The following is a 23,554-nucleotide window of genomic DNA, read 5'->3' on the forward strand; positions in this document are numbered from 1 at the left end:
ATTAATAAAAATTTCGGCAAGAATGTTGAATATGCAACAACTAATTTGAAAAATTATATTATATATAAGGATTAAATGTGAAAATGTTGCATCTTGACTATAGTAGACGCTGTGAGGAGTCAAATAAGTTAAACAATGATTCATGTTTTCATTTATGTAAATTAAAAACTAATTTTCTTGATACTTGAAAGTTTATGATTTTTTTTTTACTTCTAATTTCTTCAAGATATAACTACAAAAAGGCTTGTAATCAACTTTTACAATTAGACGTAAAATCAGCACACTTGTGGTAGAACTGTGTAACAAAAGGCTTGTAATCAACCACAATTATATTTACATATGTTGTTGCCATGCTGGCTTCTAATCGATCACCCCCGATTTTTCTTTCAGATCAGATTTGTACAAAATGTCTTGACCAGTCAAAAGTAGTGCAAAACGGACCAATCAAACTGAAACAATTAAATCTCCCATTTGATAGGCAGGCATATAATTGCTTGTGAATTTGACATTGAAATTGATTTGTTGGCAAGATGAAATAAGTCAAAAGGAATTAAGTGGTATGATAATGGAATGGAACTACATATGTAATCATATATCAATTAATCCATTCCTAACAGGTATGCAACTAATCAGAGGGAGATTTTTAAGTTCTATAGCACAGGATCCGAAATTCATAATATCAAATATCATTTACCATGAATTGTAAAGACATGTCCAGTCTTTTTATAAAAGCAGTTTGTACCCATATTACCAGACCCCTCTTTTCAGAAAACTACATATATGATTGCCATTTGGACCATATGATTTCAATCGAACAGTACAGTACTTCATTTTAAGTGCCAAGGCAGAGGAAAAGTATAAAGGACAAAAACTTAATTTTGTGGCTTCTGTAATTAGTAAACATACACTAATGAATACATAAATACCTTTGGGACAGAGGTAGGAAGAGATCATTTGTAAGTAGTTTCCAAATGTTATCATTTCTCAAAGAGGCTCCAAAGAAAATTCTTATTGACTAATTTGCATAGCCGGCAAGTAAAATTCTAATTGTCCTTTATGATTCGTGCATAACGTATTTGAGATATTTTCCAGAAAGTAACGCGCGGTGAGACATCTCCGAGGATGTGAGACCTTCACCCTTTTATTTTATTTATGACTCAGATTACGTCGACAAACTTGACCTTTTATTAGTTTGATTTGCGCAGAACAACATTATCTGATTTTCGTTTTCGGCTAATTATTATTTATTGTACTTGGTTGACGATTGCGGTTATCATTTTTTTTTATCAATCAAGTTTAATTATTATTAAGTTTTATTTTATTTTCTTAATTCAAATTTTTTAATTAAGATTTTACTATGTAAAACCTTACATTACTTGCAAAAGAAATTCTAGTTGACTAATTAAATACTAATTTGTAAACCTCAAAAAAAAATTAAATACTAATTTGAACCAATCTCAAAATGTAAAGGATATCATTGTCAAGAAAAAGTAATTCTAGATTTAGTACTACGTCAAGAATGTTGAATGTGCAACAACTAATTTGAAAAATTATATCATATATAAGGATTAAATGTGAAAATGTTGCATCTTCACTATAGTAGACGCTGTGAGGAGTCAAACAGTAAGTTAAACAATGATTCATGTTTTCATTTATGTAAATTAAAAACTATTTTTCTTGATACTTCAAAGTTTATGATTTTTTTTTAACTTCTAATTTCTTCAAGATATAACTACAAAAATTATTCCAAAGGGGGAAAATAAGAAGCAAGTGCCATTATGTGACCTCCCCTAAATAAGAACCGACAAGTATGAAATTGAAAGAAATGTGAAAAATTTTAGAAAAAATGTCACTGTGATGTGGATTCCATCACCAGAATCACATGATTGTTACTTCTTACTAAAGCTTTTTTACAACAATGCTCATTCCTTGCTCCAGCAGCCATCTTTACAAATTTAACATATTAGTACTTAAAATGTTGAAGCAATTAAGGTTCTTAAGAGAAATAAAAATACATTTGCCTGATGAATTTCATCAATAGTATATGATAATTAGGATCATGAACTACATATGTAATCATATTTCAATTAATCCATTCCTAACAGGTATGCAAATAATCAGAGGGAGATTTTTAAGTTCTATAGCACAGGATCCGAAATTCATAATATCAAATATCATTTACCATGAATTGTAAAGACATGTCCAGTCTTTTTATAAAAGCAGTTTGTACCCATATTACCAGACCCCTCTTTTCAGAAAACTACATATATGATTGCCATTTGGACCATATGATTTCAATCGAACAGTACAGTACTTCATTTTAAGTGCCAAGGCAGAGGAAAAGTATAAAGGACAAAAACTTAATTTTGTGGCTTCTGTAATTAGTAAACATACACTAATGAATACATAAATACCTTTGGGACAGAGGTAGGAAGAGATCATTTGTAAGTAGTTTCCAAATGTTATCATTTCTCAAAGAGGCTCCAAAGAAAATTCTTATTGACTAATTTGCATAGCCGGCAAGTAAAATTCTAATTGTCCTTTATGATTCGTGCATAACGTATTTGAGATATTTTCCAGAAAGTAACGCGCGGTGAGACATCTCCGAGGATGTGAGACCTTCACCCTTTTATTTTATTTATGACTCAGATTACGTCGACAAACTTGACCTTTTATTAGTTTGATTTGCGCAGAACAACATTATCTGATTTTCGTTTTCGGCTAATTATTATTTATTGTACTTGGTTGACGATTGCGGTTATCATTTTTTTTTATCAATCAAGTTTAATTATTATTAAGTTTTATTTTATTTTCTTAATTCAAATTTTTTAATTAAGATTTTACTATGTAAAACCTTACATTACTTGCAAAAGAAATTCTAGTTGACTAATTAAATACTAATTTGTAAACCTCAAAAAAAAATTAAATACTAATTTGAACCAATCTCAAAATGTAAAGGATATCATTGTCAAGAAAAAGTAATTCTAGATTTAGTACTACGTCAAGAATGTTGAATGTGCAACAACTAATTTGAAAAATTATATCATATATAAGGATTAAATGTGAAAATGTTGCATCTTCACTATAGTAGACGCTGTGAGGAGTCAAACAGTAAGTTAAACAATGATTCATGTTTTCATTTATGTAAATTAAAAACTATTTTTCTTGATACTTCAAAGTTTATGATTTTTTTTTAACTTCTAATTTCTTCAAGATATAACTACAAAAATTATTCCAAAGGGGGAAAATAAGAAGCAAGTGCCATTATGTGACCTCCCCTAAATAAGAACCGACAAGTATGAAATTGAAAGAAATGTGAAAAATTTTAGAAAAAATGTCACTGTGATGTGGATTCCATCACCAGAATCACATGATTGTTACTTCTTACTAAAGCTTTTTTACAACAATGCTCATTCCTTGCTCCAGCAGCCATCTTTACAAATTTAACATATTAGTACTTAAAATGTTGAAGCAATTAAGGTTCTTAAGAGAAATAAAAATACATTTGCCTGATGAATTTCATCAATAGTATATGATAATTAGGATCATGAACTACATATGTAATCATATTTCAATTAATCCATTCCTAACAGGTATGCAAATAATCAGAGGGAGATTTTTAAGTTCTATAGCACAGGATCCGAAATTCATAATATCAAATATCATTTACCATGAATTGTAAAGACATGTCCAGTCTTTTTATAAAAGCAGTTTGTACCCATATTACCAGACCCCTCTTTTCAGAAAACTACATATATGATTGCCATTTGGACCATATGATTTCAATCGAACAGTACAGTACTTCATTTTAAGTGCCAAGGCAGAGGAAAAGTATAAAGGACAAAAACTTAATTTTGTGGCTTCTGTAATTAGTAAACATACACTAATGAATACATAAATACCTTTGGGACAGAGGTAGGAAGAGATCATTTGTAAGTAGTTTCCAAATGTTATCATTTCTCAAAGAGTTTGCATCTTTTAGTCCCTCTCTGTAAATTTCTCCAATGGCAAGGGCTGCATAGAAAAAATTAAGATGTTAGTTTTTTTTCACTCAAGCAGCAGAAAGGAATACCTGATGAGCAATCTGGCCAAAGCAGAGGAAGTGTTGTGCACTATGCAATGTTGTGACTTATAATACCATCATAGATGCACTATGCAAGGAGAACTAAAAACGTGTTAAGTTTCTTCCTCCTTGCAAAGTGCATCCATGATAGTATTATAAGCCGCAACATTAAAATGATGTCCCTGAGAAGAGAAACCATGAAAAGAAGTATTATAAATCACAAATTAGAATGGGAGCATCAAGGTTGACATCCTCTAATTAATGAATCTGACTAGAGCTGGTAACCTAGATTGGAAATTGGAATGGCGGCGCCTCTAATTATTACTAGAGCTGGTAACCTAGATTACATATTTGTAATTGCAAGTGCCCATTTATGTCTCTTGTTACCATCTAACAAAACTAATTATTTGAATTGGGTCGTGTATATTAACCCAATAAATTTTTTTAAATGGGCTACAATTTTCTTTTGAACAGTTTATCATGGTTGGTCTTTTTTATTTCGGCCCAAAATGACTTCGAATTTTTTATTGCCTTACTCATTAAATTAAATGTTTCTAGTATCTATAAATTCATAGATTATAGCAATGGTTGAAGCCAATATGCATTGCAGACATGTGCACTGATCATGCAAGGTAAATTGTGAATATACATAATGTTTCATTCGGAAAGGCCATTCAACTTAACATATATAATTTAAGTTTTGATGAAAATTACAAGAAATTGTGAAATGTTCAATAGTTAAATGCTAGAGATATCTCACTTAAATTAACAGCCATTGTACTTGATGTTCATAACACAGCCTCATATAACAACATTCAATTTGGATACAGTACAATATGTCTTGTTTCTCAATTTGACGGTCCTAAATGATACTCAATTTATGCCTTGTTTCTCAATTTGATAGAAACAGTAAAGAATATTCTCAATTTGATAGTGTAAGTCTCTTTGGGACATTTCATCAAGTAACTTGTGTGCACAGTCAGGGATTACCAAATGGTAAACTCATGTTCACAAATGTAGTACCAAATACAGAAGATCTTAAATTGAGGGAACAAAAGAGTTGAAGCTGCTTGGAGCAACAAAACTTCTCAGGAGCATTTTGACAAACAGTTGAAGTGCAAGAGAGACTTGAGAGAGGAGGTGAGCTGAGAGTAGAGAGGAGGCAGACAGGAGCTGAGAGGAGAGAACGAGGCGGCGATGGGGGGGAAGTACTTTGGTCAGATTTTAAAGCAACCCTTGCTTTAATCGGAAATGAAACAATACAACAAGAGATGCGGTAGGAGAAATGTTACAACAACTGATTTTAAAGCAAGAAGCTAAAAGCCCAATTAGGTCGGTAGAAGAAATCTTTTAATTTGATTGGCAATAACTTCAATTGGAGGCCCTGGGATGCTGAGAAGGAAGCCATCATCAATTTAATCGTTTTTTTTTTTTTTCTGCTAATTATTGTACTGGGTCGGATATTTTATTGCATTCATTTCTTTAAATTTTTGTTCAATCAAGTTTTTCAATTATTAAACGTAATAATTTTATTAAATTTTAGTTATTTTTCTTAATTCAATTTGCCCTCTAAAATTATTAATTACGAATCTTATATGGCACAAGTCTTGAATATTACGGAAAAATAATAAAATAATTGACAGGCGTAAATGAACAAGAGTTCTGAAACTTGACTAAAAACAATAATTGAGGGGCTTAGCAAACTCCTTTATTTTCAAAAGTAGCTTAGGAAAAAAAAAATATTAACTTTAGTTTACACTTAATTGTTCTGTGAAATCATACTACCTACTTTAGTTTACACTTAATTGGGTTCGAATCATCAGAAATAAAAGCTCCTCCCCAAACTGGGCCTCTTTGGACATTTATGGGCCTAATAAATTGACTAATAAAAACTGTTCAATACTAGATGATATAAATTTTGTTTACAATTTTATCTAATATTTTTTTTTATCTTTTATCTACTCCAATAGCACTTTAAAACCGTTCAAATCTAGATTTACATTTAATTTTCTCACGGAGCAAATTCTTTCTATACATTCGGTGTTCTTCAAATATGGTGCACCATCTCATTATTTTCATGATCTAATATCTGCAATAAACAAGAGATCAAATACAAATTATAAAATGACTAATGCCATTATAATATTATTGGTACTCAATTTATTCTTTGATATTATGAACAGAGTTAAAAAAGGTTTAAAAAAAATCTTGACGGACATAATAAGCACCGTAATCTAAGTTCGAACAGTAATTAATACTTCTAACAAAAGTTATGCACTGCTCCATGTCGACATTGTTAATCAATTACTAATTTGTTTTCTAGTGTTTTTTTTTTTCTACCTTGTATCATTTTCTAATTCCTATGCAAATTTACAATTTTCTATTCCCACCACCAAAAAAAAAGAAAAAAGAATGAGATGAAAAAGAGACTCACATGGCAATGGTACACATATCGCGGTTCAGCCGTCGGGTCAAACGGAAACTTCTTGTCAGCCGATATTGACCTTAACTGTACCAAAATCCTTGTTACAACAATTTTCCAACCCTCTCATGTCGTACCACTTTGCGTTTTCTCATGGCATCTCTATCACCGGAGTCAGATGCCACATGGATGAATTTTATACGTCTTAACTTGATATTCACATATTGTTATATAATTAAGATGACTTTCCTGTGTTTATCTATCTATTTATTTATTGTACGTCTTTTAGAGATGGTCAAAGGAGATGAATGGTTGTCTTAAGATTAATTTCATATGAGTTTAGCTAGCAATGTTGGGTGACAAAATGTTACAATTATAAGGTTTGAATGTCTCTTTTGCTTTTGATCAATGGCCAAATTCTCAAGATGACAACACGGCTAAACTCTCTTGCCGATTAAATGTTTTTGAGGCCAGTAACTAACAATTTTGCAAGTTGCAGCTCAAGTCCTTGCTCTTCAAAAACAAAGAATTCTTACAGAGATTTTGATTAGTCCCAAATCCTGAAACAAGATGAGTATTTATAGAGGATTTTCAAGGTAAATTTTGCAGTATCAAACAAATTAAAACAGTCAAATACTTTTTGGACAAATATTTCACAAAGTCTCATTCTACGGCAACTTGTAATAAAACGCCTCTGCAGTACTTACTAAGACATCCAGTGGCATTGATAAGACAACACATCATATTCACCAGTTTGATTAGTTGGCAAATACCAACGCATAATTGGAGCCCTCGATCTTTAATATGTAAATTTGTAGGGGATCGCACACAATGAACCCAATTTATAGAATATAAAATAAAAGTTGGGAGGATAAGATACATTAACTGGTAAAATCAAATAACGGCTCAAAGATCATTTCACAGAGAACTAAACATCACTCAAATCCAATAATAGAGTAATATGCACCAGAGCAATACAAGCCCTTCAGTTAAATATAGTGAAATGCCCAAATTACATAAAATAATTATCCAAATTCAAATGAGTTATCTTTAACCAAACTCAGCACTTCAATCATTAGTCATACTAATTGTCTGGTCCATTAGATCTCTCGCATCATCATCTCGTCCCATTTTCAAAAGAAGTTCTAAAACCGGTGCAGATGCAGCTAAATCGGGTTTCACCCCTTCTAGCTTCATTTTGTTCAGCACACTCATAGCCGCATCTACTTTTCTGCTCTTAGCATATGCTTTGAGCAAGGAAGTGTAAGTAGAGAGATCCGGTGCTACATGATTGAGTTGCATTCTATCTAAGATTTTCATCACATCATCGATAGTGCCATAATTTGCATAGCCGATAAGTAAAATTCTATATGATACAATATCTGGTTTTATACCTCCCCTTACCATTAAGTCAAGCAACCTTTCAGCTTCCTTACTTTGTCCTTGTTTGCACAAAGAATCCATCATTGATCCAAAAGTTAACTCATCCGGCAAAAAGCCTCGATCAATCATATCCTTGAAAACCCTAATCGACTCTTTCCAACAGCCTAGCTTAGAATATCCATTTATAACACTAGTATATGTGATAAGATTAGGTGTGGCACCTAGATCAATCATATCATACAGTAGTTTCTCTGCCCTGTCAGTTTCCCCCCTCATACAAAGTGCATTGACAATTATATTGCAAGTCACAGTGTTAGGCAATATTCCCTTCGAAACCATCTCATTTAGTAACTTCTTTGCCTTTTCTGATTTGTTCATCTTGCAAAGCCCATCTATAAGAGTATTATAGGTTCGAACATTAGGATTTGTACCTCTAGAAATCATATTACATAGCAACTCTTCTGCGTTTTCAGTTTCCCCCTCTTTGCAAAGTGCATCTATGATGGTATTATAAGTCACAACAGTGGGATCATGTCCTTTAGAAACCATGGACTGCAGCATTTCCACTGCATTGCCTAATTGCCCTTTCTTGCACAACCCATCCACGAGAGTATTATAGGTCACAACATTAGGTTTAAGTCCTTGCGAAACCATGTAGGACAGCAGTTCCTCGGCCTTCTCAATATCTTCTTCCTTGCACAGGCCATTAATCAGTGAGTTGTATGTGACTACATCTGGCGCAATACCCTCTGAAAGCATTCGCTCAAGCAAACTAAATGCTTTACTAATTGCGCCTTCTTTACAAAGGCCGTCAATCAGTGAGCTGTATGTGAATACATCTGGTGCAATACCCTTCAAGAGCATTCGGTCAAACAAACTAAATGCTTTACTCACTTGACCTTCTTTACAAAGACCATCAATAACAGTGCTGTAGGAGATCACGTTAGGTGCGCAACCCAGCTTTGGCATTTTGCAGAGCAACATGGCTACGGCCTCACTGCTCTTGTTTTCATAACAGAGACCCTTGAGTAGCGAAGTGAAGATAAAAGCATCAGCTCTCTGGCCCTCTCTAATGAACCGTCCAAAGAAAACCAAGCCTAGTCTCGGCTGATTAATTAGAATACAGTAGCTGATCAAGACACTATAGGTGCAAACATTGGGAGACGGTGAGACCCCTCTTGATTGGATCCAGCGGTTAAAAAGTGAAAAGACAGTTGCATAATAGTTGTTGGAGTTCTTCATACGAGTTAAGGCTGTAAATAGTTGATTAAATGAATAGATGGATGGTGCCGGGTTTTTAGCAGCCAGCAATAGATAAAAAAAGTGAAGAGCATCTTTAATAGTAAGTGTGCCCGACCGATAACGTTCTTTTACAAGTAATTCCAGCTGGCGGGTCCCCATGGCCATGGGATGAAATGGTTACAATGGACAGGTACACCTGCAAGATTAGGGGCAACTTCAACACTGCTTCTAGAATATGTATAAATACACCTGTTTGTTTAACTTGGGTGGACAGAAATGTAGAGAGGTTAGCTGCAAGGGCCTTATCTACAAAACAAAAAAAATGAAAGAATGGTGAGTATATTTTGCATAAAATGCTAAAGTATTGCAGGTCAGTACAATAGGTACCCCACTAAGTACTGTTAGGTTATGCCCTTTTGTGTTAGGAGGTGTTATAAAGGACAGGAAAGTTCAAGTCGTACTTTGCCAGAAGGGCTTTTTGGTCATTTTTTCTTGCTAGGGACTTGGTGAATAAGCAAAGTGTTATAAAGAATCAAGAAACAACAAATGACTAAAAGCTTGAAAACAATAAATTAATTGTTTTCTAATCAGTTAATTCTCTTATACAAATTCACAAGCCTGTAGCCTATAGTACCCAAATTGACATTTGTAGCAGCTTCGCAATTAATTGTTAAACTGCAGTTGTTTCCTTTTCAGTGGCAAGTTGCAGGCTTTCGGTAATACCATTGCAAAATTGGTCAGAATTTATCAGACCAGACTAAGCAAATAAATTCAATGCCTTGACACTTTTAAGAGCTGATTTCAAACCCAATTTAATGATTTACGGTCAGTTATAGGGTTCCAGTCAAAACCCAAAATAGAGAAAAAGGACTTATACCAGTATGAAGGTAATCGATCAAAGGAAGGTCTCGATCTAACGCCTCTTCCTCATCCCGGAGACTGCAACATTCAACATTCAATTTAGTTTTGCTTTCGCGACAAAAAGTTTAAGAAAAATAGAGACAGAACAGTTTACCGAAAGAGATGAGGCGACGCGACAGAGGAGAGGCGGCACACGGGAGAGTTGAGTAGAAAGAGGTGGCGAAGAGGGAGGTAGTCAGGTAGGGTAAGTAGAATAGAGAGAGGCGGCGAAGAGGGAGTAGAGACTGTAGAGTTGGAGCGGGAGGTGTGTGTGAGAGTAAGAGAGGGATGACACATGACAGAGATCAATCCGTCTGGGTCTGGGCTAAACAAACGGGTTAGAGTTTCAGCTGATAAACGGGCCGTCTCAAATCCCCAAAATTCAGCCCGTTTAAGAAAATAAAAATTCTGAAACTTGAGTATTACAAATATAGCTACACAAATAATACATATAATACTTGTACGCATCTCATTGTAATCCTTATAACATGCAAGTTAATGCGAAATTCCATCACTTTTTATTGCCTAATAATTAATTGTAAAATCAATTGTAGTTAACTAAAATTGTGAGATTGCTATTTACCAATAAGATAAGAAGAATATCAAATCAAAAGTGTATTAATTCAATGCTGCTCTGAGTACTATACATCTCAAATTACACCATGAAGGAAGTTTGAGCACAAAGTTCCTTCATGCTGCATTAGAGACTTCTTTCCACCGATTTGTGCAAAGTTGCCCCCATTGTTTGCTCCAGCTTGACTATTCTATGACCCATTTTCGTCTCAACCCCTTGCCAAACTCTCTGTGCATACAACATGTAAACATTAGATAGATTGCTGATTCTGTGGTTGATGTCTGACACATGACACAACTAATCGTGCATTCAATCTTTCTTTTTACCAAAACATCTTGGTTTTACCATTTTATCATGATATTATTTAATTTATTAAATATTAAATTAAATAGTTCATTCATTGGAATTCCTATAGCGTTTTATGCATTATAATAATAAATCAATTAATTTAATTTGACTGAGGTCTTTTCCAGTTATGGCAAAATAGAATATGTTTGCATTATATTTTGATATCATTATTATATAGTTTAGATTAATTAATTTAGTTATTTCCATCATCTTCCATAACATCATATGCAAATATAAATAAATAAATTTGAAGATTTAATTTACCATTGTAACTCATAAAATTAAAGACATATTCTTAAGCCATTTTTCATGCAATTTAGAAATTCAAAAACTATTTTTGATGACATTGTAAGTTTAAAATCTAAAATTAGTAAATAAATATTTTGTTTCTCCGTTGCAAAGCACGGGCACTTGACTAGTGTAAATTCAAAACTACTTTTCTTTATACTAAAATGAAAGATGGTTGGAATCAAATAGATTATAAGGAGCAACTTTCTTTTTCTATACATCAAAAACCTTTCAAAATCTTTGTTTCTTGACGAGCATTCATTTGGCCTGGCTTTGACGGAAAAGGTTTTCCATTTTTTTTACTCATTACTTCAAGATACATTAAGAATATATATATATATATATATATATATATAGAGTACGGCTAACGCGCTTCCTCTAGCATATGGGCCGAAATGCTTCCGGTGGAAAGTTGAAATTTCAAAATCCAAAAAGTCGATCTGAACCATTCATCTTCTTCTCCATGTTAATATCTGCTTGGAGACCAAATTTTACATTTTTCTGAAATTTTTTACTATTTATTAAGCCATTTTGAAAATCGCTGATCCAACGGTAGCTTCTGATTTTTACTGTTTGGTAAGCCACCGTTGGATCAGCGATTTTCAAAATGGCTTAATAAATAGTAAAAAATTTCAGAAAAATGTAAAATTTGGTCTCCAAGCAGATATTAATATGGAGAAGAAGATGAACGGTTCAGATCGACTTTTTGGATTTTGAAATTTCAACTTTCCACCGGAAGCATTTCGGCCCATATGCTAGAGGAAGCGCGTTAGCCGTACTCTATATATATATATATATACCAAATAGGGAAAATAAGAAGCAAGGAGCATTATGTGACATCTTTCAAAGAAGACTCGATAAGTGCAAAGTTGAAGTCAATGTGAGAAATTTTAGAAGAAATTGCCGCTATAACGTGAGATTACTCACTCCTTACTGAAGCTTTCTACATCAAATACTCATTCCTTGGATGCTCCAGCAACCATCTTTACAAATTTAAGTAAATAATAGTACTTAGAAATGTTGAAGCAAGGTTCTTCAGATAAAAAAATGCATTTTCCTAATGAATTTAATCAATAACATCTGATAATTAGGATGAAGATTATATGGGACTGAGTATTTAGCCTCTATCAATTTTACAAGAGGGTTAAAATGCATCATTCCTTTTGTGCTCCTAACGTGTACCCTTCCCTCATATCTTCATTTTCAAACTCCAAATAGTGGATTCGAACCTTCTAACGTGTTATCCATATTAAAATGTGCTTGAAGGCCAAATTTTATATTTTTTGGAAATTTTTTACTATTTTTTCAGAATTTTTTAAAATCATTACTTTGCTGAATTTTTATTTATTTTTTAGTTTAATAAAAAATGTCATGGATTTTCTTTAATATTATGAATAAAAAAATTGAGAGGATAGTTACATTGTCATGATTTTAAGCTCAATAATTATAATAATAATTTTGATTTATTTATTTTCCAGCAAAAAATAATTTGTTTGAAATGAAGAAACAACTAACTTGTTGGTCATACTCATACCGTTTCTAATTTTCCTTTTTGGATTATTTTTAGGGTTTTTCTTTCATGTTGAGATACAATTTAGGACGAAAATATTACTTAATTTGTCATGTAGCGTTGTTTCCTCGTGTTCCCTGGTCTTTCTTTAACTTTTCTTCACAATTTTAATTTGTGAAATAATAAAAAATGAGTTGAACAATTCAACCACGTCCTCTCCCAATTTTTTTTTAAGCGCCTAAATAACTTTTTCATCTAAAATGTATTTTTGAATTGCCTCAAATTGTGCGAAGTTAATTTTGAAAGCAAAGATTTGAGTTCCTGCCATAAGCAAGACTTTACATAAGAATATTATAGTTGGATCAATTTGACTGTTTGAAGAGGTAGTTCATAAATTGACTGTTTGGATCAATTTTCTAAGAAAATTACGCTGATTTATTTAGAAAAAACCAGTGTAAAATTCATAAAGACCAAGTCCTCCAAAGAAAATAACCTAGCTCTCCAAAGCAAATCGAATCAGCGTTTGCCACGGGCTTCCCCTAAAAAAAAATAAAAAATAAAATAAAATAAGACAAAAATCAGCGTTTACCAGAATATGACAATGTCATAATTTATAAAGACTTCGAATTGTAAACACAACATTTGTAATTACTAGCAATGACAACCAACCAAATTTACATACCAAAGCAATAGTAAACAACAAATACTAGCTGGTTCATTCCAAGCATAATCAAGTAAATAGAAAGCACACATTAAAACAATAAATAACTTAATTAGCAAACATATTCATTCCAAGGATGCAAAAGTTACAAAAAACATATTTTAATTTAAAAGGCTAACAAAATTTTAAACAACAAAAGGTAACAACTACAGTACTAATTCCCAGCAGAACAAATAAAATTGGACAGATATTTCACAAAGTCTCATTTCTACTACAACTTGTAATAAAACGCCTCTGCAGTACATACTAAGACATCCAGTGGCATTGATGATACAACACATCATATTGACCGGCGTTTGCTTAGTTGGCAAATACCAACGTTTAATTGGAGCCCTCTTTATTATGTAAACTTGTAGGGGATCGCACCCAATGAACCCAATTTATAGAATATAAAATATAAGTTGGGGAGGATGATTTCAAAGAGAATTAAAATAATGGCTCAGCTATCATTTCAAAGAGAATTACAAGCCCTTCAGTTAAATAGAGTAATGAAATGCCCAAAGTACATAAAATGATTACCTAGTTTAAAAAAAGCAATCTTCAACCAAACTCAGCACTTTAATCATTTGTCTTACTAATTGTCTGCTCCATGAGATTTCTTGCATCATCATCTCGTCCCATTTTCAAAAGCAGTTCTAATATTGATGCAGAGGCAGCTATATCGGGTTTCACTCCTTCTTGCTTCATTCTGTTCAACACACACATAGCCTGATCTACTTTTCTGTTCTTTGCATATGCTTTCAGCAAGGAAGTGTAAGTCAAGAGATCTGGCGCTACATGATTGAGCTGCATTCTATCTAAGATTTTCATCACATCATCGATAGTGCCACAATTTGCATAGCCGGTAAGTAAAATTCCATATGATACAGTATCTGGTTTTATCCCTCCCTTATACATCAAGTCGAGCAATTTTTGAGCTTCCTTGATTTGGCCTTGTTTGCACAAAGAATCCATCATTGATCCATAAGTAACCTCATCCGGCAAAAAGCCTCGATCAATCATATCCTTGAAAACTCTAATCGACTCTTTCCAACAGCCTAGCTTAGAATATCCATGTATAACACTAGTATATGTGAAAAGATCAGGTGTGGCACCTTTATCAAGCATATCATACAATATTTTCTCTGCCCTGTCAGGTTCCCCCCTCTTGCAAACTGCATCCACAATTATATTGCATGTCACAGTGTCAGGCGATATTCCCTTTGAAACCATCTCATGCAGCAACTTCTTTGCCTTTTCTAATTTGCCCAACTTGCAGAGCCCATCTATCAGAGTACTATAGGTTCGAACATTAGGATCTGTACCTCTAGAAATCATATTACATAGCAACTCTTCTGCGTTTTCAGTTTCTCCCTGCTTGCATAGAGCATCTATGATGCTATTATAAGTCACAACATCGGGATCATGTCCTTTAGAAACCATGGACTGGAGCATTTCCACTGCCTTGCCCAATTGCCCTTTCTTGCACAACCCATCCACGAGAGTATTATAGGTCACAACATTAGGTTTAAGTCCTTTAGAAACCATGTAGGACAACAATTCCTCTGCCTTCTCAGTATCTCCTTCCTTGCACAGGCCATTAATCAGTGAACTGTATGTGATTACATTTGGCACAATACCCTCTGAAAGCATTCGCTCAAACAAACTAAATGCTTTACTAATTGCGCCTTCTTTACAAAGGCCGTCAATCAGTGAGCTGTACGTGAATACATCTGGTGCAATACCCTTTGAGAGCATTCGGTCAAACAAACTAAATGCTTTACTCACTTCACCTTCTTTACAAAGACCATCAATAACAGTGCTGTAGGAGATCACATCAGGTGTGCAACCCAGCTTTGGCATTTTATTGAAAGCCATGGCTACAGCCTCACTAATCCTATTATGAGAACAAAGGCCCTTAAGTAGTGGATTGAAGATGCTAGGTTCAGCTCTCTGCCCGCCCTTAATAAACCGCCCCAAGAAAACCAAGCCTATTCTCGGCCGATTCATTCGGATACAGTAGGAAATCAAGATACAATAGGTGTAGATATTGGGTGAGGCAGAGACCCTTCTAGGTTGGGTCAAGCGGTTAAAGAGGGCAAAGACAGTTGCATAATGGTTGTCCGAGTTCTTCATACGAGTTAAGGCTGTAAAGAGTTGATTAAAGGAATAGATTGATGGTGCCGGGTTCTTAGCGGCCAGCAAGTGATCAAAAAATTGAAGAGCATCTTTAATAGTAAGGGTACCCGAGCGACAATGTTCTTTTAGAGCTAGTTCCAATTGGTGGATCACCATGGTCGTGTGTTTCAATTGGTCAAAACTCCACTTGTAGATGATGATTCACTTGAGGCTGTTGGTAGCCTCAGAAAATAAATGGGGTCCTAAAAATTAATCAATACATTCCCTACAAAACACAAATGAAAGAACAGTGAATATAATTTTGCATAACATGGCTGAGGTAATAGAAATCAGAACAATACTAGTTAGGCATCAGTCCAGTACGTGATGTGCATCTTTGTTTAATAGTGATGTACAATGCAAATAGTCAAACACGAATAGAAGAAGTTTTTCAGGTTGGTACAATTTCAATCAGATCAGCTACCATTACTGCTGGGTACTACCAGATGCCTTTTTTTTGTGTTATACAGTGTCATAATCATTCGTTGTATTTTTTATCCATACTAAGATGGGCTTGGTTGAGGGAAGTGAAGGTCAAGTTGGGCTCTTCCCGAAGGGTATTTTGATCATTTTTTCTGGTTAGGGATTTTGTCTGTGATAAGGCAAGGAATGAAGAAGCAACAAGAGACTCAAAACTTGAAAAATAATAAATCATAGTATCAGACTAAATGTAGCTAAAGGCTAAATAGAGAACTCCCTATTAACTTAATTATTGTTGCAGCTCGATACTCTTATAGCAGTAATTACTGAGCTTGCAGTGGTCCAAATCAGACAAATTTTGACTTTGTGAACCAGATTTTAGTAATTACTTGGATCTTTTTGTGTTTGCCTCTCACAAATTAGGAAAAAAGAATCCTAATACCATCATAATTTATGTCCCAACAAACTAATTACTCCTCATGGAGATAATTAAACGAAAGAAAACTAAAGATCAAAATTAACCTTACAAATTGGATATGTGGCAGCAGATAGTGTGCATGCACAGTGATAACCAGCACATGTCGGTACCAAACTTGATCAGCTCAATTGCAAAATAACCTGAGATTGGAATCCTTGATTGGAAACTGGTACTGTATCCTGCTCGTAAAGAAATTTTTCTTTAGAGAATACTTTATCAAATAATGAATTGCCTTTACATGATTTAATTTATTATTATGTCATTATTATGCTTGTAAACTTCAAACTAAGTTTAGATGCTGTGAGGTAACATGCACTAATCCTAAGAACTATCAGAACCCTAATTACCTCATAAACTAGTAAATATTCAAATAAATTAGATGTATCCTTCAAAATGGTACTCTTAGTGTGTTCTTATTCTTTTATTTTTTTGTATTCAATATTACTAAACTGGTCATTGGTTCATAACCTAAACCACTATTTTCCTTCCTAAATAATCGAGCTTCACTTATAGTCGACAAGGCAAAAGATGCCTTTTGCATGAGCTTTTGCTTCTTAGTTTCAACAATTTAGGCTCTAACTCAACTTTCTAAAAAAGATACAAGAGAAAGTTTCATAATTACCAATTTATAGGGTTAACAACTGCAATTAATTAGTTTTATGTGTTTTTCTCCATTTGGGAAATGAAAACTAAACTACTTCCCAATGGAAAGGTTCAAACAATTGAATTCATGTACTCTCTTTGGGACAATTTATCAAGCACCTCCTCGTGCACAGTGAGAGGACTCCTAAATTTTACAAATGCAGTACCAAATACGGGACCAAGAATTTGAGGGGGAAAAAACACCATAATCAATCAAGGTGCTAAATTACTGGCCTAAAGGAAGTGGCAGAGGTGTTACCATGGTTAAAGAGAGACTAGTATGTCTTCTTCATTCTTGCATTTCAGAGAATATGGTTTAAAGAGAGACTTGAAAACGTGTACAAATCGTAGCAATCAAAATATGCTGCTGGAAGCTAGAATATATCTCAGGAACATTTTCACAAACACTTGACATGCAAGAGAGTTCTATTATACCACTTCAAAGAAGGAAGAGAGGGTAGGTGGGGATTGGGGTAAGAGAGGAATTTGTAGCTCAGAATGGTATTCCTAGTGTGCATAAGATGACTAAATTGGTTGGTGGCTCATATAGTTGACTACATTGCAATGCACCCCAAGGATTAATCAGGTGTTTGTACAAGTATACAATGGCCAATTTTCACAATAACCCAACTTTTTAATAAAATAAATAGTGGATGGTGATGCTTAACTTAATTTATTACCAGATTTATAGGGGTCATAACTGTAATCAATTGGTTATATGCCGTGTGGGTGCTAGGGTACTTCCCATCCCATGAAAAGACTTGACATATTGAATTCAAGAGTGCAACGTCTGAGGACATTTTGCCAAGCAACTTGCATGCATAGTCACCACGGTCTACAAAGGTGCTAAATTTCAGGTCTAAATGTAAAGCACCTAAAGAATCACTTACCACAGTTAGGGAGAGCCTAGTCTGTCTTGATTCATTTGGAAGAGCAACAAGTATAACACGTGGTGCTTGGAGCGACAATACTTCTAAGGAGCATTTTGACAAACATTTGGAGTGCAAGAGAGTTTTGAGAGAGGGGGTAAGATGACAGCAGAGGAAAACAAGAGTTGCGGTGGGGTGCTGGGAGCCTGGGAGTAATTTTAGTTCAGTGGGGGAAGAAGTTAGAAGTAGAGTGGTAGTTTCGTCCGATTTGAAAACAGCTCTTCCTTTGATCGGAATGAAGCACACATGTATCCCTAAAGTAACTCAATTTTTGGATTTGGATCCGGACTGTTCGATCTTCTCTGGCACGAATATTAATGGAACCCCGTGCATTCCAATTCGGTCCGACCTGCACTCCAATTTTGGGTTACTTCAGGATCCGGTCCCGACAATTTGGCGTTTTGCTTTGACTTAATTCGAAAATTTGGTTGCGTCCAGTTCTTTCAATTTTTTGTTCAATCATTTTCTATCTATTTCTAAAATTATTTTTTATTCAACTTGACCCTATGAAATTATTCACTAAGACTTAATTTTTTTTAAATCTTACATTATTAGTTAAAGTTCTAAACCAGACTTTATTTTTATTTTATATTTGTAATTACGATGGATGATGAAACGAAGTTGATTTACGACATGTACTAACAAGTCTGAATGCTGATTTTTTTTTTTGTGTCACCACCCTTTTGTTCCCCTTTATCAATAACTATTTCAATCATTAATCAAATAACTATTAGTAGCCCTGGCACTTCTGGTGTTCTCATCAATAAATTTTGAAAATTTGACCTCCATCTTTTTTTGAAAAAAAAAAAAACTATTAACAGAAGCATGAAGAAATTTACACAAATTTTAAATCTAACACCTTAGTGAATTCCTCTTTCTATTTGAAAGAAAAATTGGGTTTTGATGAAAATTTGAATTTTGATAAAATTTTCATTAAGTCGGTCTCCCCGTTTTGCTGCCACACTTCAAACTTGCTTCTTTATTTTGTATAATTGCATGTCAGTTAGTGAAAATCCATATTGTGTTCAAACATTGTAAGTGACATTTCGAAGAGAAACATCAAGTTTAATTATTGTTAGCAAACGCATTCATGTGTCGCAGATTCGAAATCCGAATAAAAAAATCTCTCGTGGTAATAAATATATGGTTGTGTGGCTTGATCTTTACTAAAAAAGAAACATATTCATGCATCTATTTGTAACAAACGAAATAAGGCTGTGTTAACATCATGCACATGTTTGCAATGCATATCGGCTTCAACCATGCTATTTTGTCTATGATATATCATATATCAAAGGTCGATGGATTCTTTGAACCGTACACTTTAGTTGTAATGTGATTTAAATTCGTATAGATACTGTACTTCAGTTAATTGAAATGAAAAACTATTAAATTATGAAAGGAATTAATTCCGTCCAACAAAATTAAATTCAATGGTTTTTAAAATAAACATTTAATTCTAGGCTTAATTTATACTTAAAAGGCCCAAAAAAACCTTTGAAAAGAAAATTGCTCCCAGCCCAAGTAACTAACCCAATTCAATTAGATGGAAACAAGGGAACCGCATAGCTTCTCTACTGGAAGTCTGGAACCCCACTCTCTCAACTCTCTCTTGCACTTCAACTGATTGTCGCTTGGAAGTTGGAACAAGTACCCCTCTCTCTTTTCATTTTAACGCTGCCAAATCCCCCCAATACTTCATTGGAGCTCCTACTACACCATCGCTGCCTCCTCACAACTCTCTTCCCCCCAATCCTCAGCTCCCCTCTCATCCTTTTTCAATGTGGTGTAATACAATTCTCTTGCACATCAACTGTTTGTGAAAATGCCCCTGAGAGATATTCTTGCTTCAAGCAACAGATTTTGACGGCTAAGCTTTATACATGTTTCTAAACCAGCTCTCAACCTTTTCTCTGAAATGCAAGAATGAAAAAGTTCTCTTCAACCATGGTAACACCTTTTGCCCTCCTATGCTGGTTCCTTTATAGGTGACTTTTCAGATATTATGGTGACTTTGGTTTTTTTTTTTTTTTTTTTCTCAAATTCCGTTAATTCGGTGTCCCGTATTTGGTACTGCACTTGTGTGATTTAGGAGTTCTCTAACCGTGCGCGTAAGTTGCTTGATAAAATGTCCCAAAGTCCAAAGAGATATTACTGTACGGATTCAATTTTGTGAACCTTTCTGTTTTGAAGTATCATTTAGATTTCATTTCCCAAATGGGTAAATAACAAATAAAACCAATTAATTGCAGTTGTGAAGTTTGATTTTTTAGGAAGGAAATAGGGGTTTAGGTTATGAACCACAACAACCAGTTTAGTAAGGTTGAATACAAAAAAAATAAGAGAATGAGAGAACACTAAGAGTACCATTCTGAGGGATACATCTATAGTTGTATTTATTTCAATATGTACTAGCTTATGAGTTATTAGGGTTCAGATAGTTCTTAGGATCTGTGCAGGTTATCTCACAACATCTAAACTTAGTTTTAATGTTACAAGCATAATGGTGGTATTATATTTTAACGAATCATGTAAAGGCAATTTATTATTAGATCAAATATTTTCTTAAACAAAATTTCTTTATGAGCAGGTTACAAGACCAGTTCCAATCAAGCACAGTTATCTCAGGTCGTTTTGAGCTGATCAAGTTTGTACCGGCATGTACTGGTCATCACTTTGCATGCGCAGTATCTGCTGCCACAGATCCAATTTGTAAGGTTAATTTTGATCATTAGATTTCTATCATTTAATTATCTCCAGTAGGAGTAATTGGTTTGTTGGGTCATAAATTAGGCTGGTTATTATAATCCTTATTCGTAATTTGTGAGAGGCATCGACTCTGGTATTTGTTCACTCATACCAAACCTGTATGCCTCACCTTTATAGTATGGTATAGGAATTATTTCTAAGATCCTCAATATAGCACCAACTTGTAAATTTGGCAAAAAACAGTTGTAAGGTCAATTTTGAACCTCTGGTTGGTAATTTTTGTCGTCTTCTTAAAGAATAAAGAGTAATTAGTTTGTTGGGGCCATAAATTCGGCTGGTGTTCCAATGTTTATTTGTAATTATGAGATGCATCAACTCTCTTATTGGTCAAGCTGTATCATTTCTATTTCTAGAGGCCTGAGCTTCTTACTATGGTATCAGGAATTATAGTTTAGATCCTAAATTGTATCCAGTAGTTAATTGTAGCCTAATAGCATGGTAGCTGATCTGATTGAAATCGTGCTTGTCAATACCAGGTTGTAAAATTAAAAAGTGACTTCACTACCGATCTTGCACCTGAATGAACCATCTCCAACTGGAGTTGTGACCATTTCAAATACACCTCCATGGGGATTCGCCAATTGGAGCTGGCTGTAAAAGAACGCTGTCGGTCGGGCACTCTTACTATTAAAGATGCTCTTCAATTTTTCGACCGCTTGCTGGCTGCTAAGAGCCCGACACCATCCATCTATTCATTTAATCATCTGTTTCAGGCCTTAATTCGCATGAAGAACTCAAACAACCATTATGCAGTTGTCTTTTCACTCTTTAACCGCTTGACCCAATCTAGAAGGGTCTCACCGTCACCCAATGTCGTTACCTATACTATGTTGATTGACTACTGTACTCGAATGAATCGGCCTGGACTTGGGTTGATTTTCTTTGGACGGTTCATTAGGCAGGGCCAGAGAGGTGATGCTTACTTCTTCAATTCGCTACTCAAGGGCCTCTGTTCTGAGAATAGGATTAGTGAGTCCGTAGCCATGGTGTTGAACAAAATGCCTAAGCTGGGATGCAGACCTTACGTGATCTCCTACAGCATTGTTATTGATGGCCTTTGTAAAGAAGGCGCAATTAGTAAAGCATTTAGTTTGTTTGACCAAATGATTTCAAAGGGTACTACACCAAATGTATTTACGTACAGCTCATTAATTGACGGTCTTTGTAAAGAAGGGGCAATTAGTAAAGCATTTAGTTTGTTTGAGCGAATGCTTTCAGAGGGTATTGCGCCAAATGTAGTCACATACAGCTCACTGATTAATGGCCTGTGCAAGAAAGGTGATACTGAGAAGGCAGAGGAACTGTTGTCCGACATGGTTTCTAAAAGACTTCAACCTGATGTTGTGACCTATAATACTCTCGTGGATGGGTTGTGCAAGAAAGGGCAATTGGGCAAGGCAGTGAAAATGCTCCAGTCCATGGTTTCTGAAGGACATGATCCCACTGTTGTGACTTATAATACCATCATAAATGAACTTTGCAGGCAGGGGGAAACTGAAAACGCAGAAGAGTTGCTATGTAATATGATTTCTAGAGGTACAAATCCTAATGTTCGAACCTATAATACTCTTATAGATGGGCTTTGCAAGATGAACAAATCAGAAAAGGCAAAGAAGTTACTAAATGAGATGGTTTCAAAGGGAATATCGCCTGACACTGTGACATGCAATATAATTGTGGATGCAGTTTGCAAGAGGGGGGAACCTGACAGGGCAGAGAAACTATTGTATGATATGCTTGATCAAGGTGCCACACCTAATCTTATCACATATACTAGTGTTATAAATGGATATTCTAAGCTAGGCTGTTGGAAAGAATCGATTAGGGTTTTCAAGGATATGATTGATCGAGGCTTTTTGCCGAATGAGGTTACTTATGGATCAATGATGGATTCGTTGTGCAAACAAGGCCAAAGCAAGGAAGCTGAAAAGTTGCTTGATTTAATGGTAAGGGGAGGTATAAAACCAGGTGTTGTATCATATCGATTTTTACTTCTCGGCTATGTAAATGATGGCAATATTGATGATGTGATGAATATCCTAGATAGAATGCTGCTCAATCATGTAGCACCAGATCTCTCTACTTACACTTCCTTGCTCAAAGCATATGCTAAGAGCAGAAAAGTAGACGCAACTTTGAGTGTGCTGAATAGAATGAAGCAAGAAGGGTTGAAACCCGATGTAGCTGCCTCTGCACCGGTTTTAGAACTGCTTTTGAAAATGGGACGAGATGATGATGCGAGAAATCTCATGGAGCAGACAATTAGTAAGACAAATGATTGAAGTGCTGAGTTTGGTTGAAGATTGCTTTTTTGAATTTGGGTAATCATTTTATGTACTTTGGGCATTTTATAACTCTGTTTAACTGAAGGGCTTGTACTGCTCTGCTGCATATTACTCTATTAACAGATTTAGTTGATGTTTAATTCTCTTTAAAATGATCTTTGAGCCATTATTTTATTTGACCAGCCAATGTATCTCATCCTCCCAACTTATATTTTATATTCTATAAATTGGGTTCATTGTGTGCGATCCCCTACAAGTTAACATAATAAAGAGGGCTCCAATTAAACGTTTGTATTTGCCAACTAAGCAAACGCGGGTCAATATGATCTGTTGTATGGTCAATGCCACTGGGTCTCTTAGTAAGTACTGCAGAGACATTTTATTACAAGTTGTAGTAGAAATGAGACTTTGTGAAACATTTGT

At 34.6% G+C, this 23,554-nt stretch overlaps 3 protein-coding genes across 8 annotated transcripts; 1 reads left to right on the top strand and 2 right to left on the bottom strand.

The window, feature by feature from the left end:
- Positions 1-7,337: 7,337 nt before the first annotated feature.
- On the bottom strand, positions 7,338-10,267 carry LOC144556833 (uncharacterized). Its single transcript, XM_078305299.1, has 3 exons — positions 10,126-10,267; positions 9,988-10,049; positions 7,338-9,416 (listed from the first exon to the last, which is right to left on the bottom strand). Exon 3 carries the CDS (start codon positions 9,273-9,275, stop codon positions 7,554-7,556), a length of 1,722 nt encoding a protein of 573 aa, XP_078161425.1. The 5' UTR covers positions 9,276-9,416; positions 9,988-10,049; positions 10,126-10,267; the 3' UTR covers positions 7,338-7,553.
- Positions 10,268-13,912: 3,645 nt separating this feature from the next.
- On the bottom strand, positions 13,913-16,940 carry LOC144556838 (uncharacterized). 3 transcript variants are annotated; one of them, XM_078305312.1, is made up of 2 exons: positions 16,556-16,940; positions 13,913-15,834 (listed from the first exon to the last, which is right to left on the bottom strand). In XM_078305312.1, the coding sequence occupies exon 2, from the start codon at positions 15,723-15,725 to the stop codon at positions 14,010-14,012; it is 1,716 nt and encodes a 571-aa protein (XP_078161438.1). In that variant the 5' UTR covers positions 15,726-15,834; positions 16,556-16,940; the 3' UTR covers positions 13,913-14,009. The 3 variants fall into 3 exon arrangements, with proteins under 3 accessions (XP_078161438.1, XP_078161437.1, XP_078161439.1); XM_078305311.1 differs by having other exon boundaries at positions 16,551-16,940; XM_078305313.1 differs by lacking the exon at positions 16,556-16,940 and adding an exon at positions 16,113-16,508.
- A 2,730-nt stretch (positions 16,941-19,670) lies between these two features.
- On the top strand, positions 19,671-23,313 carry LOC144556836 (uncharacterized). Of its 4 annotated transcripts, none has more exons than XM_078305303.1 (3): positions 19,671-20,027; positions 20,668-20,789; positions 21,323-23,313. In XM_078305303.1, the coding sequence occupies exon 3, from the start codon at positions 21,413-21,415 to the stop codon at positions 23,126-23,128; it is 1,716 nt and encodes a 571-aa protein (XP_078161429.1). In that variant the 5' UTR covers positions 19,671-20,027; positions 20,668-20,789; positions 21,323-21,412; the 3' UTR covers positions 23,129-23,313. The 4 variants fall into 4 exon arrangements, with proteins under 4 accessions (XP_078161429.1, XP_078161432.1, XP_078161431.1 ...); XM_078305306.1 differs by having other exon boundaries at positions 20,697-20,789; XM_078305305.1 differs by lacking the exon at positions 19,671-20,027 and having other exon boundaries at positions 20,224-20,794.
- The last annotated feature ends 241 nt before the right edge of the window (positions 23,314-23,554 follow it).

The sequence above is a fragment of the Carex rostrata genome, chromosome 7, assembly GCF_964058835.1.
Source record: "Carex rostrata chromosome 7, lpCarRost1.2, whole genome shotgun sequence".
In the NCBI taxonomy this organism is placed as follows: domain Eukaryota; kingdom Viridiplantae; phylum Streptophyta; class Magnoliopsida; order Poales; family Cyperaceae; genus Carex; species Carex rostrata.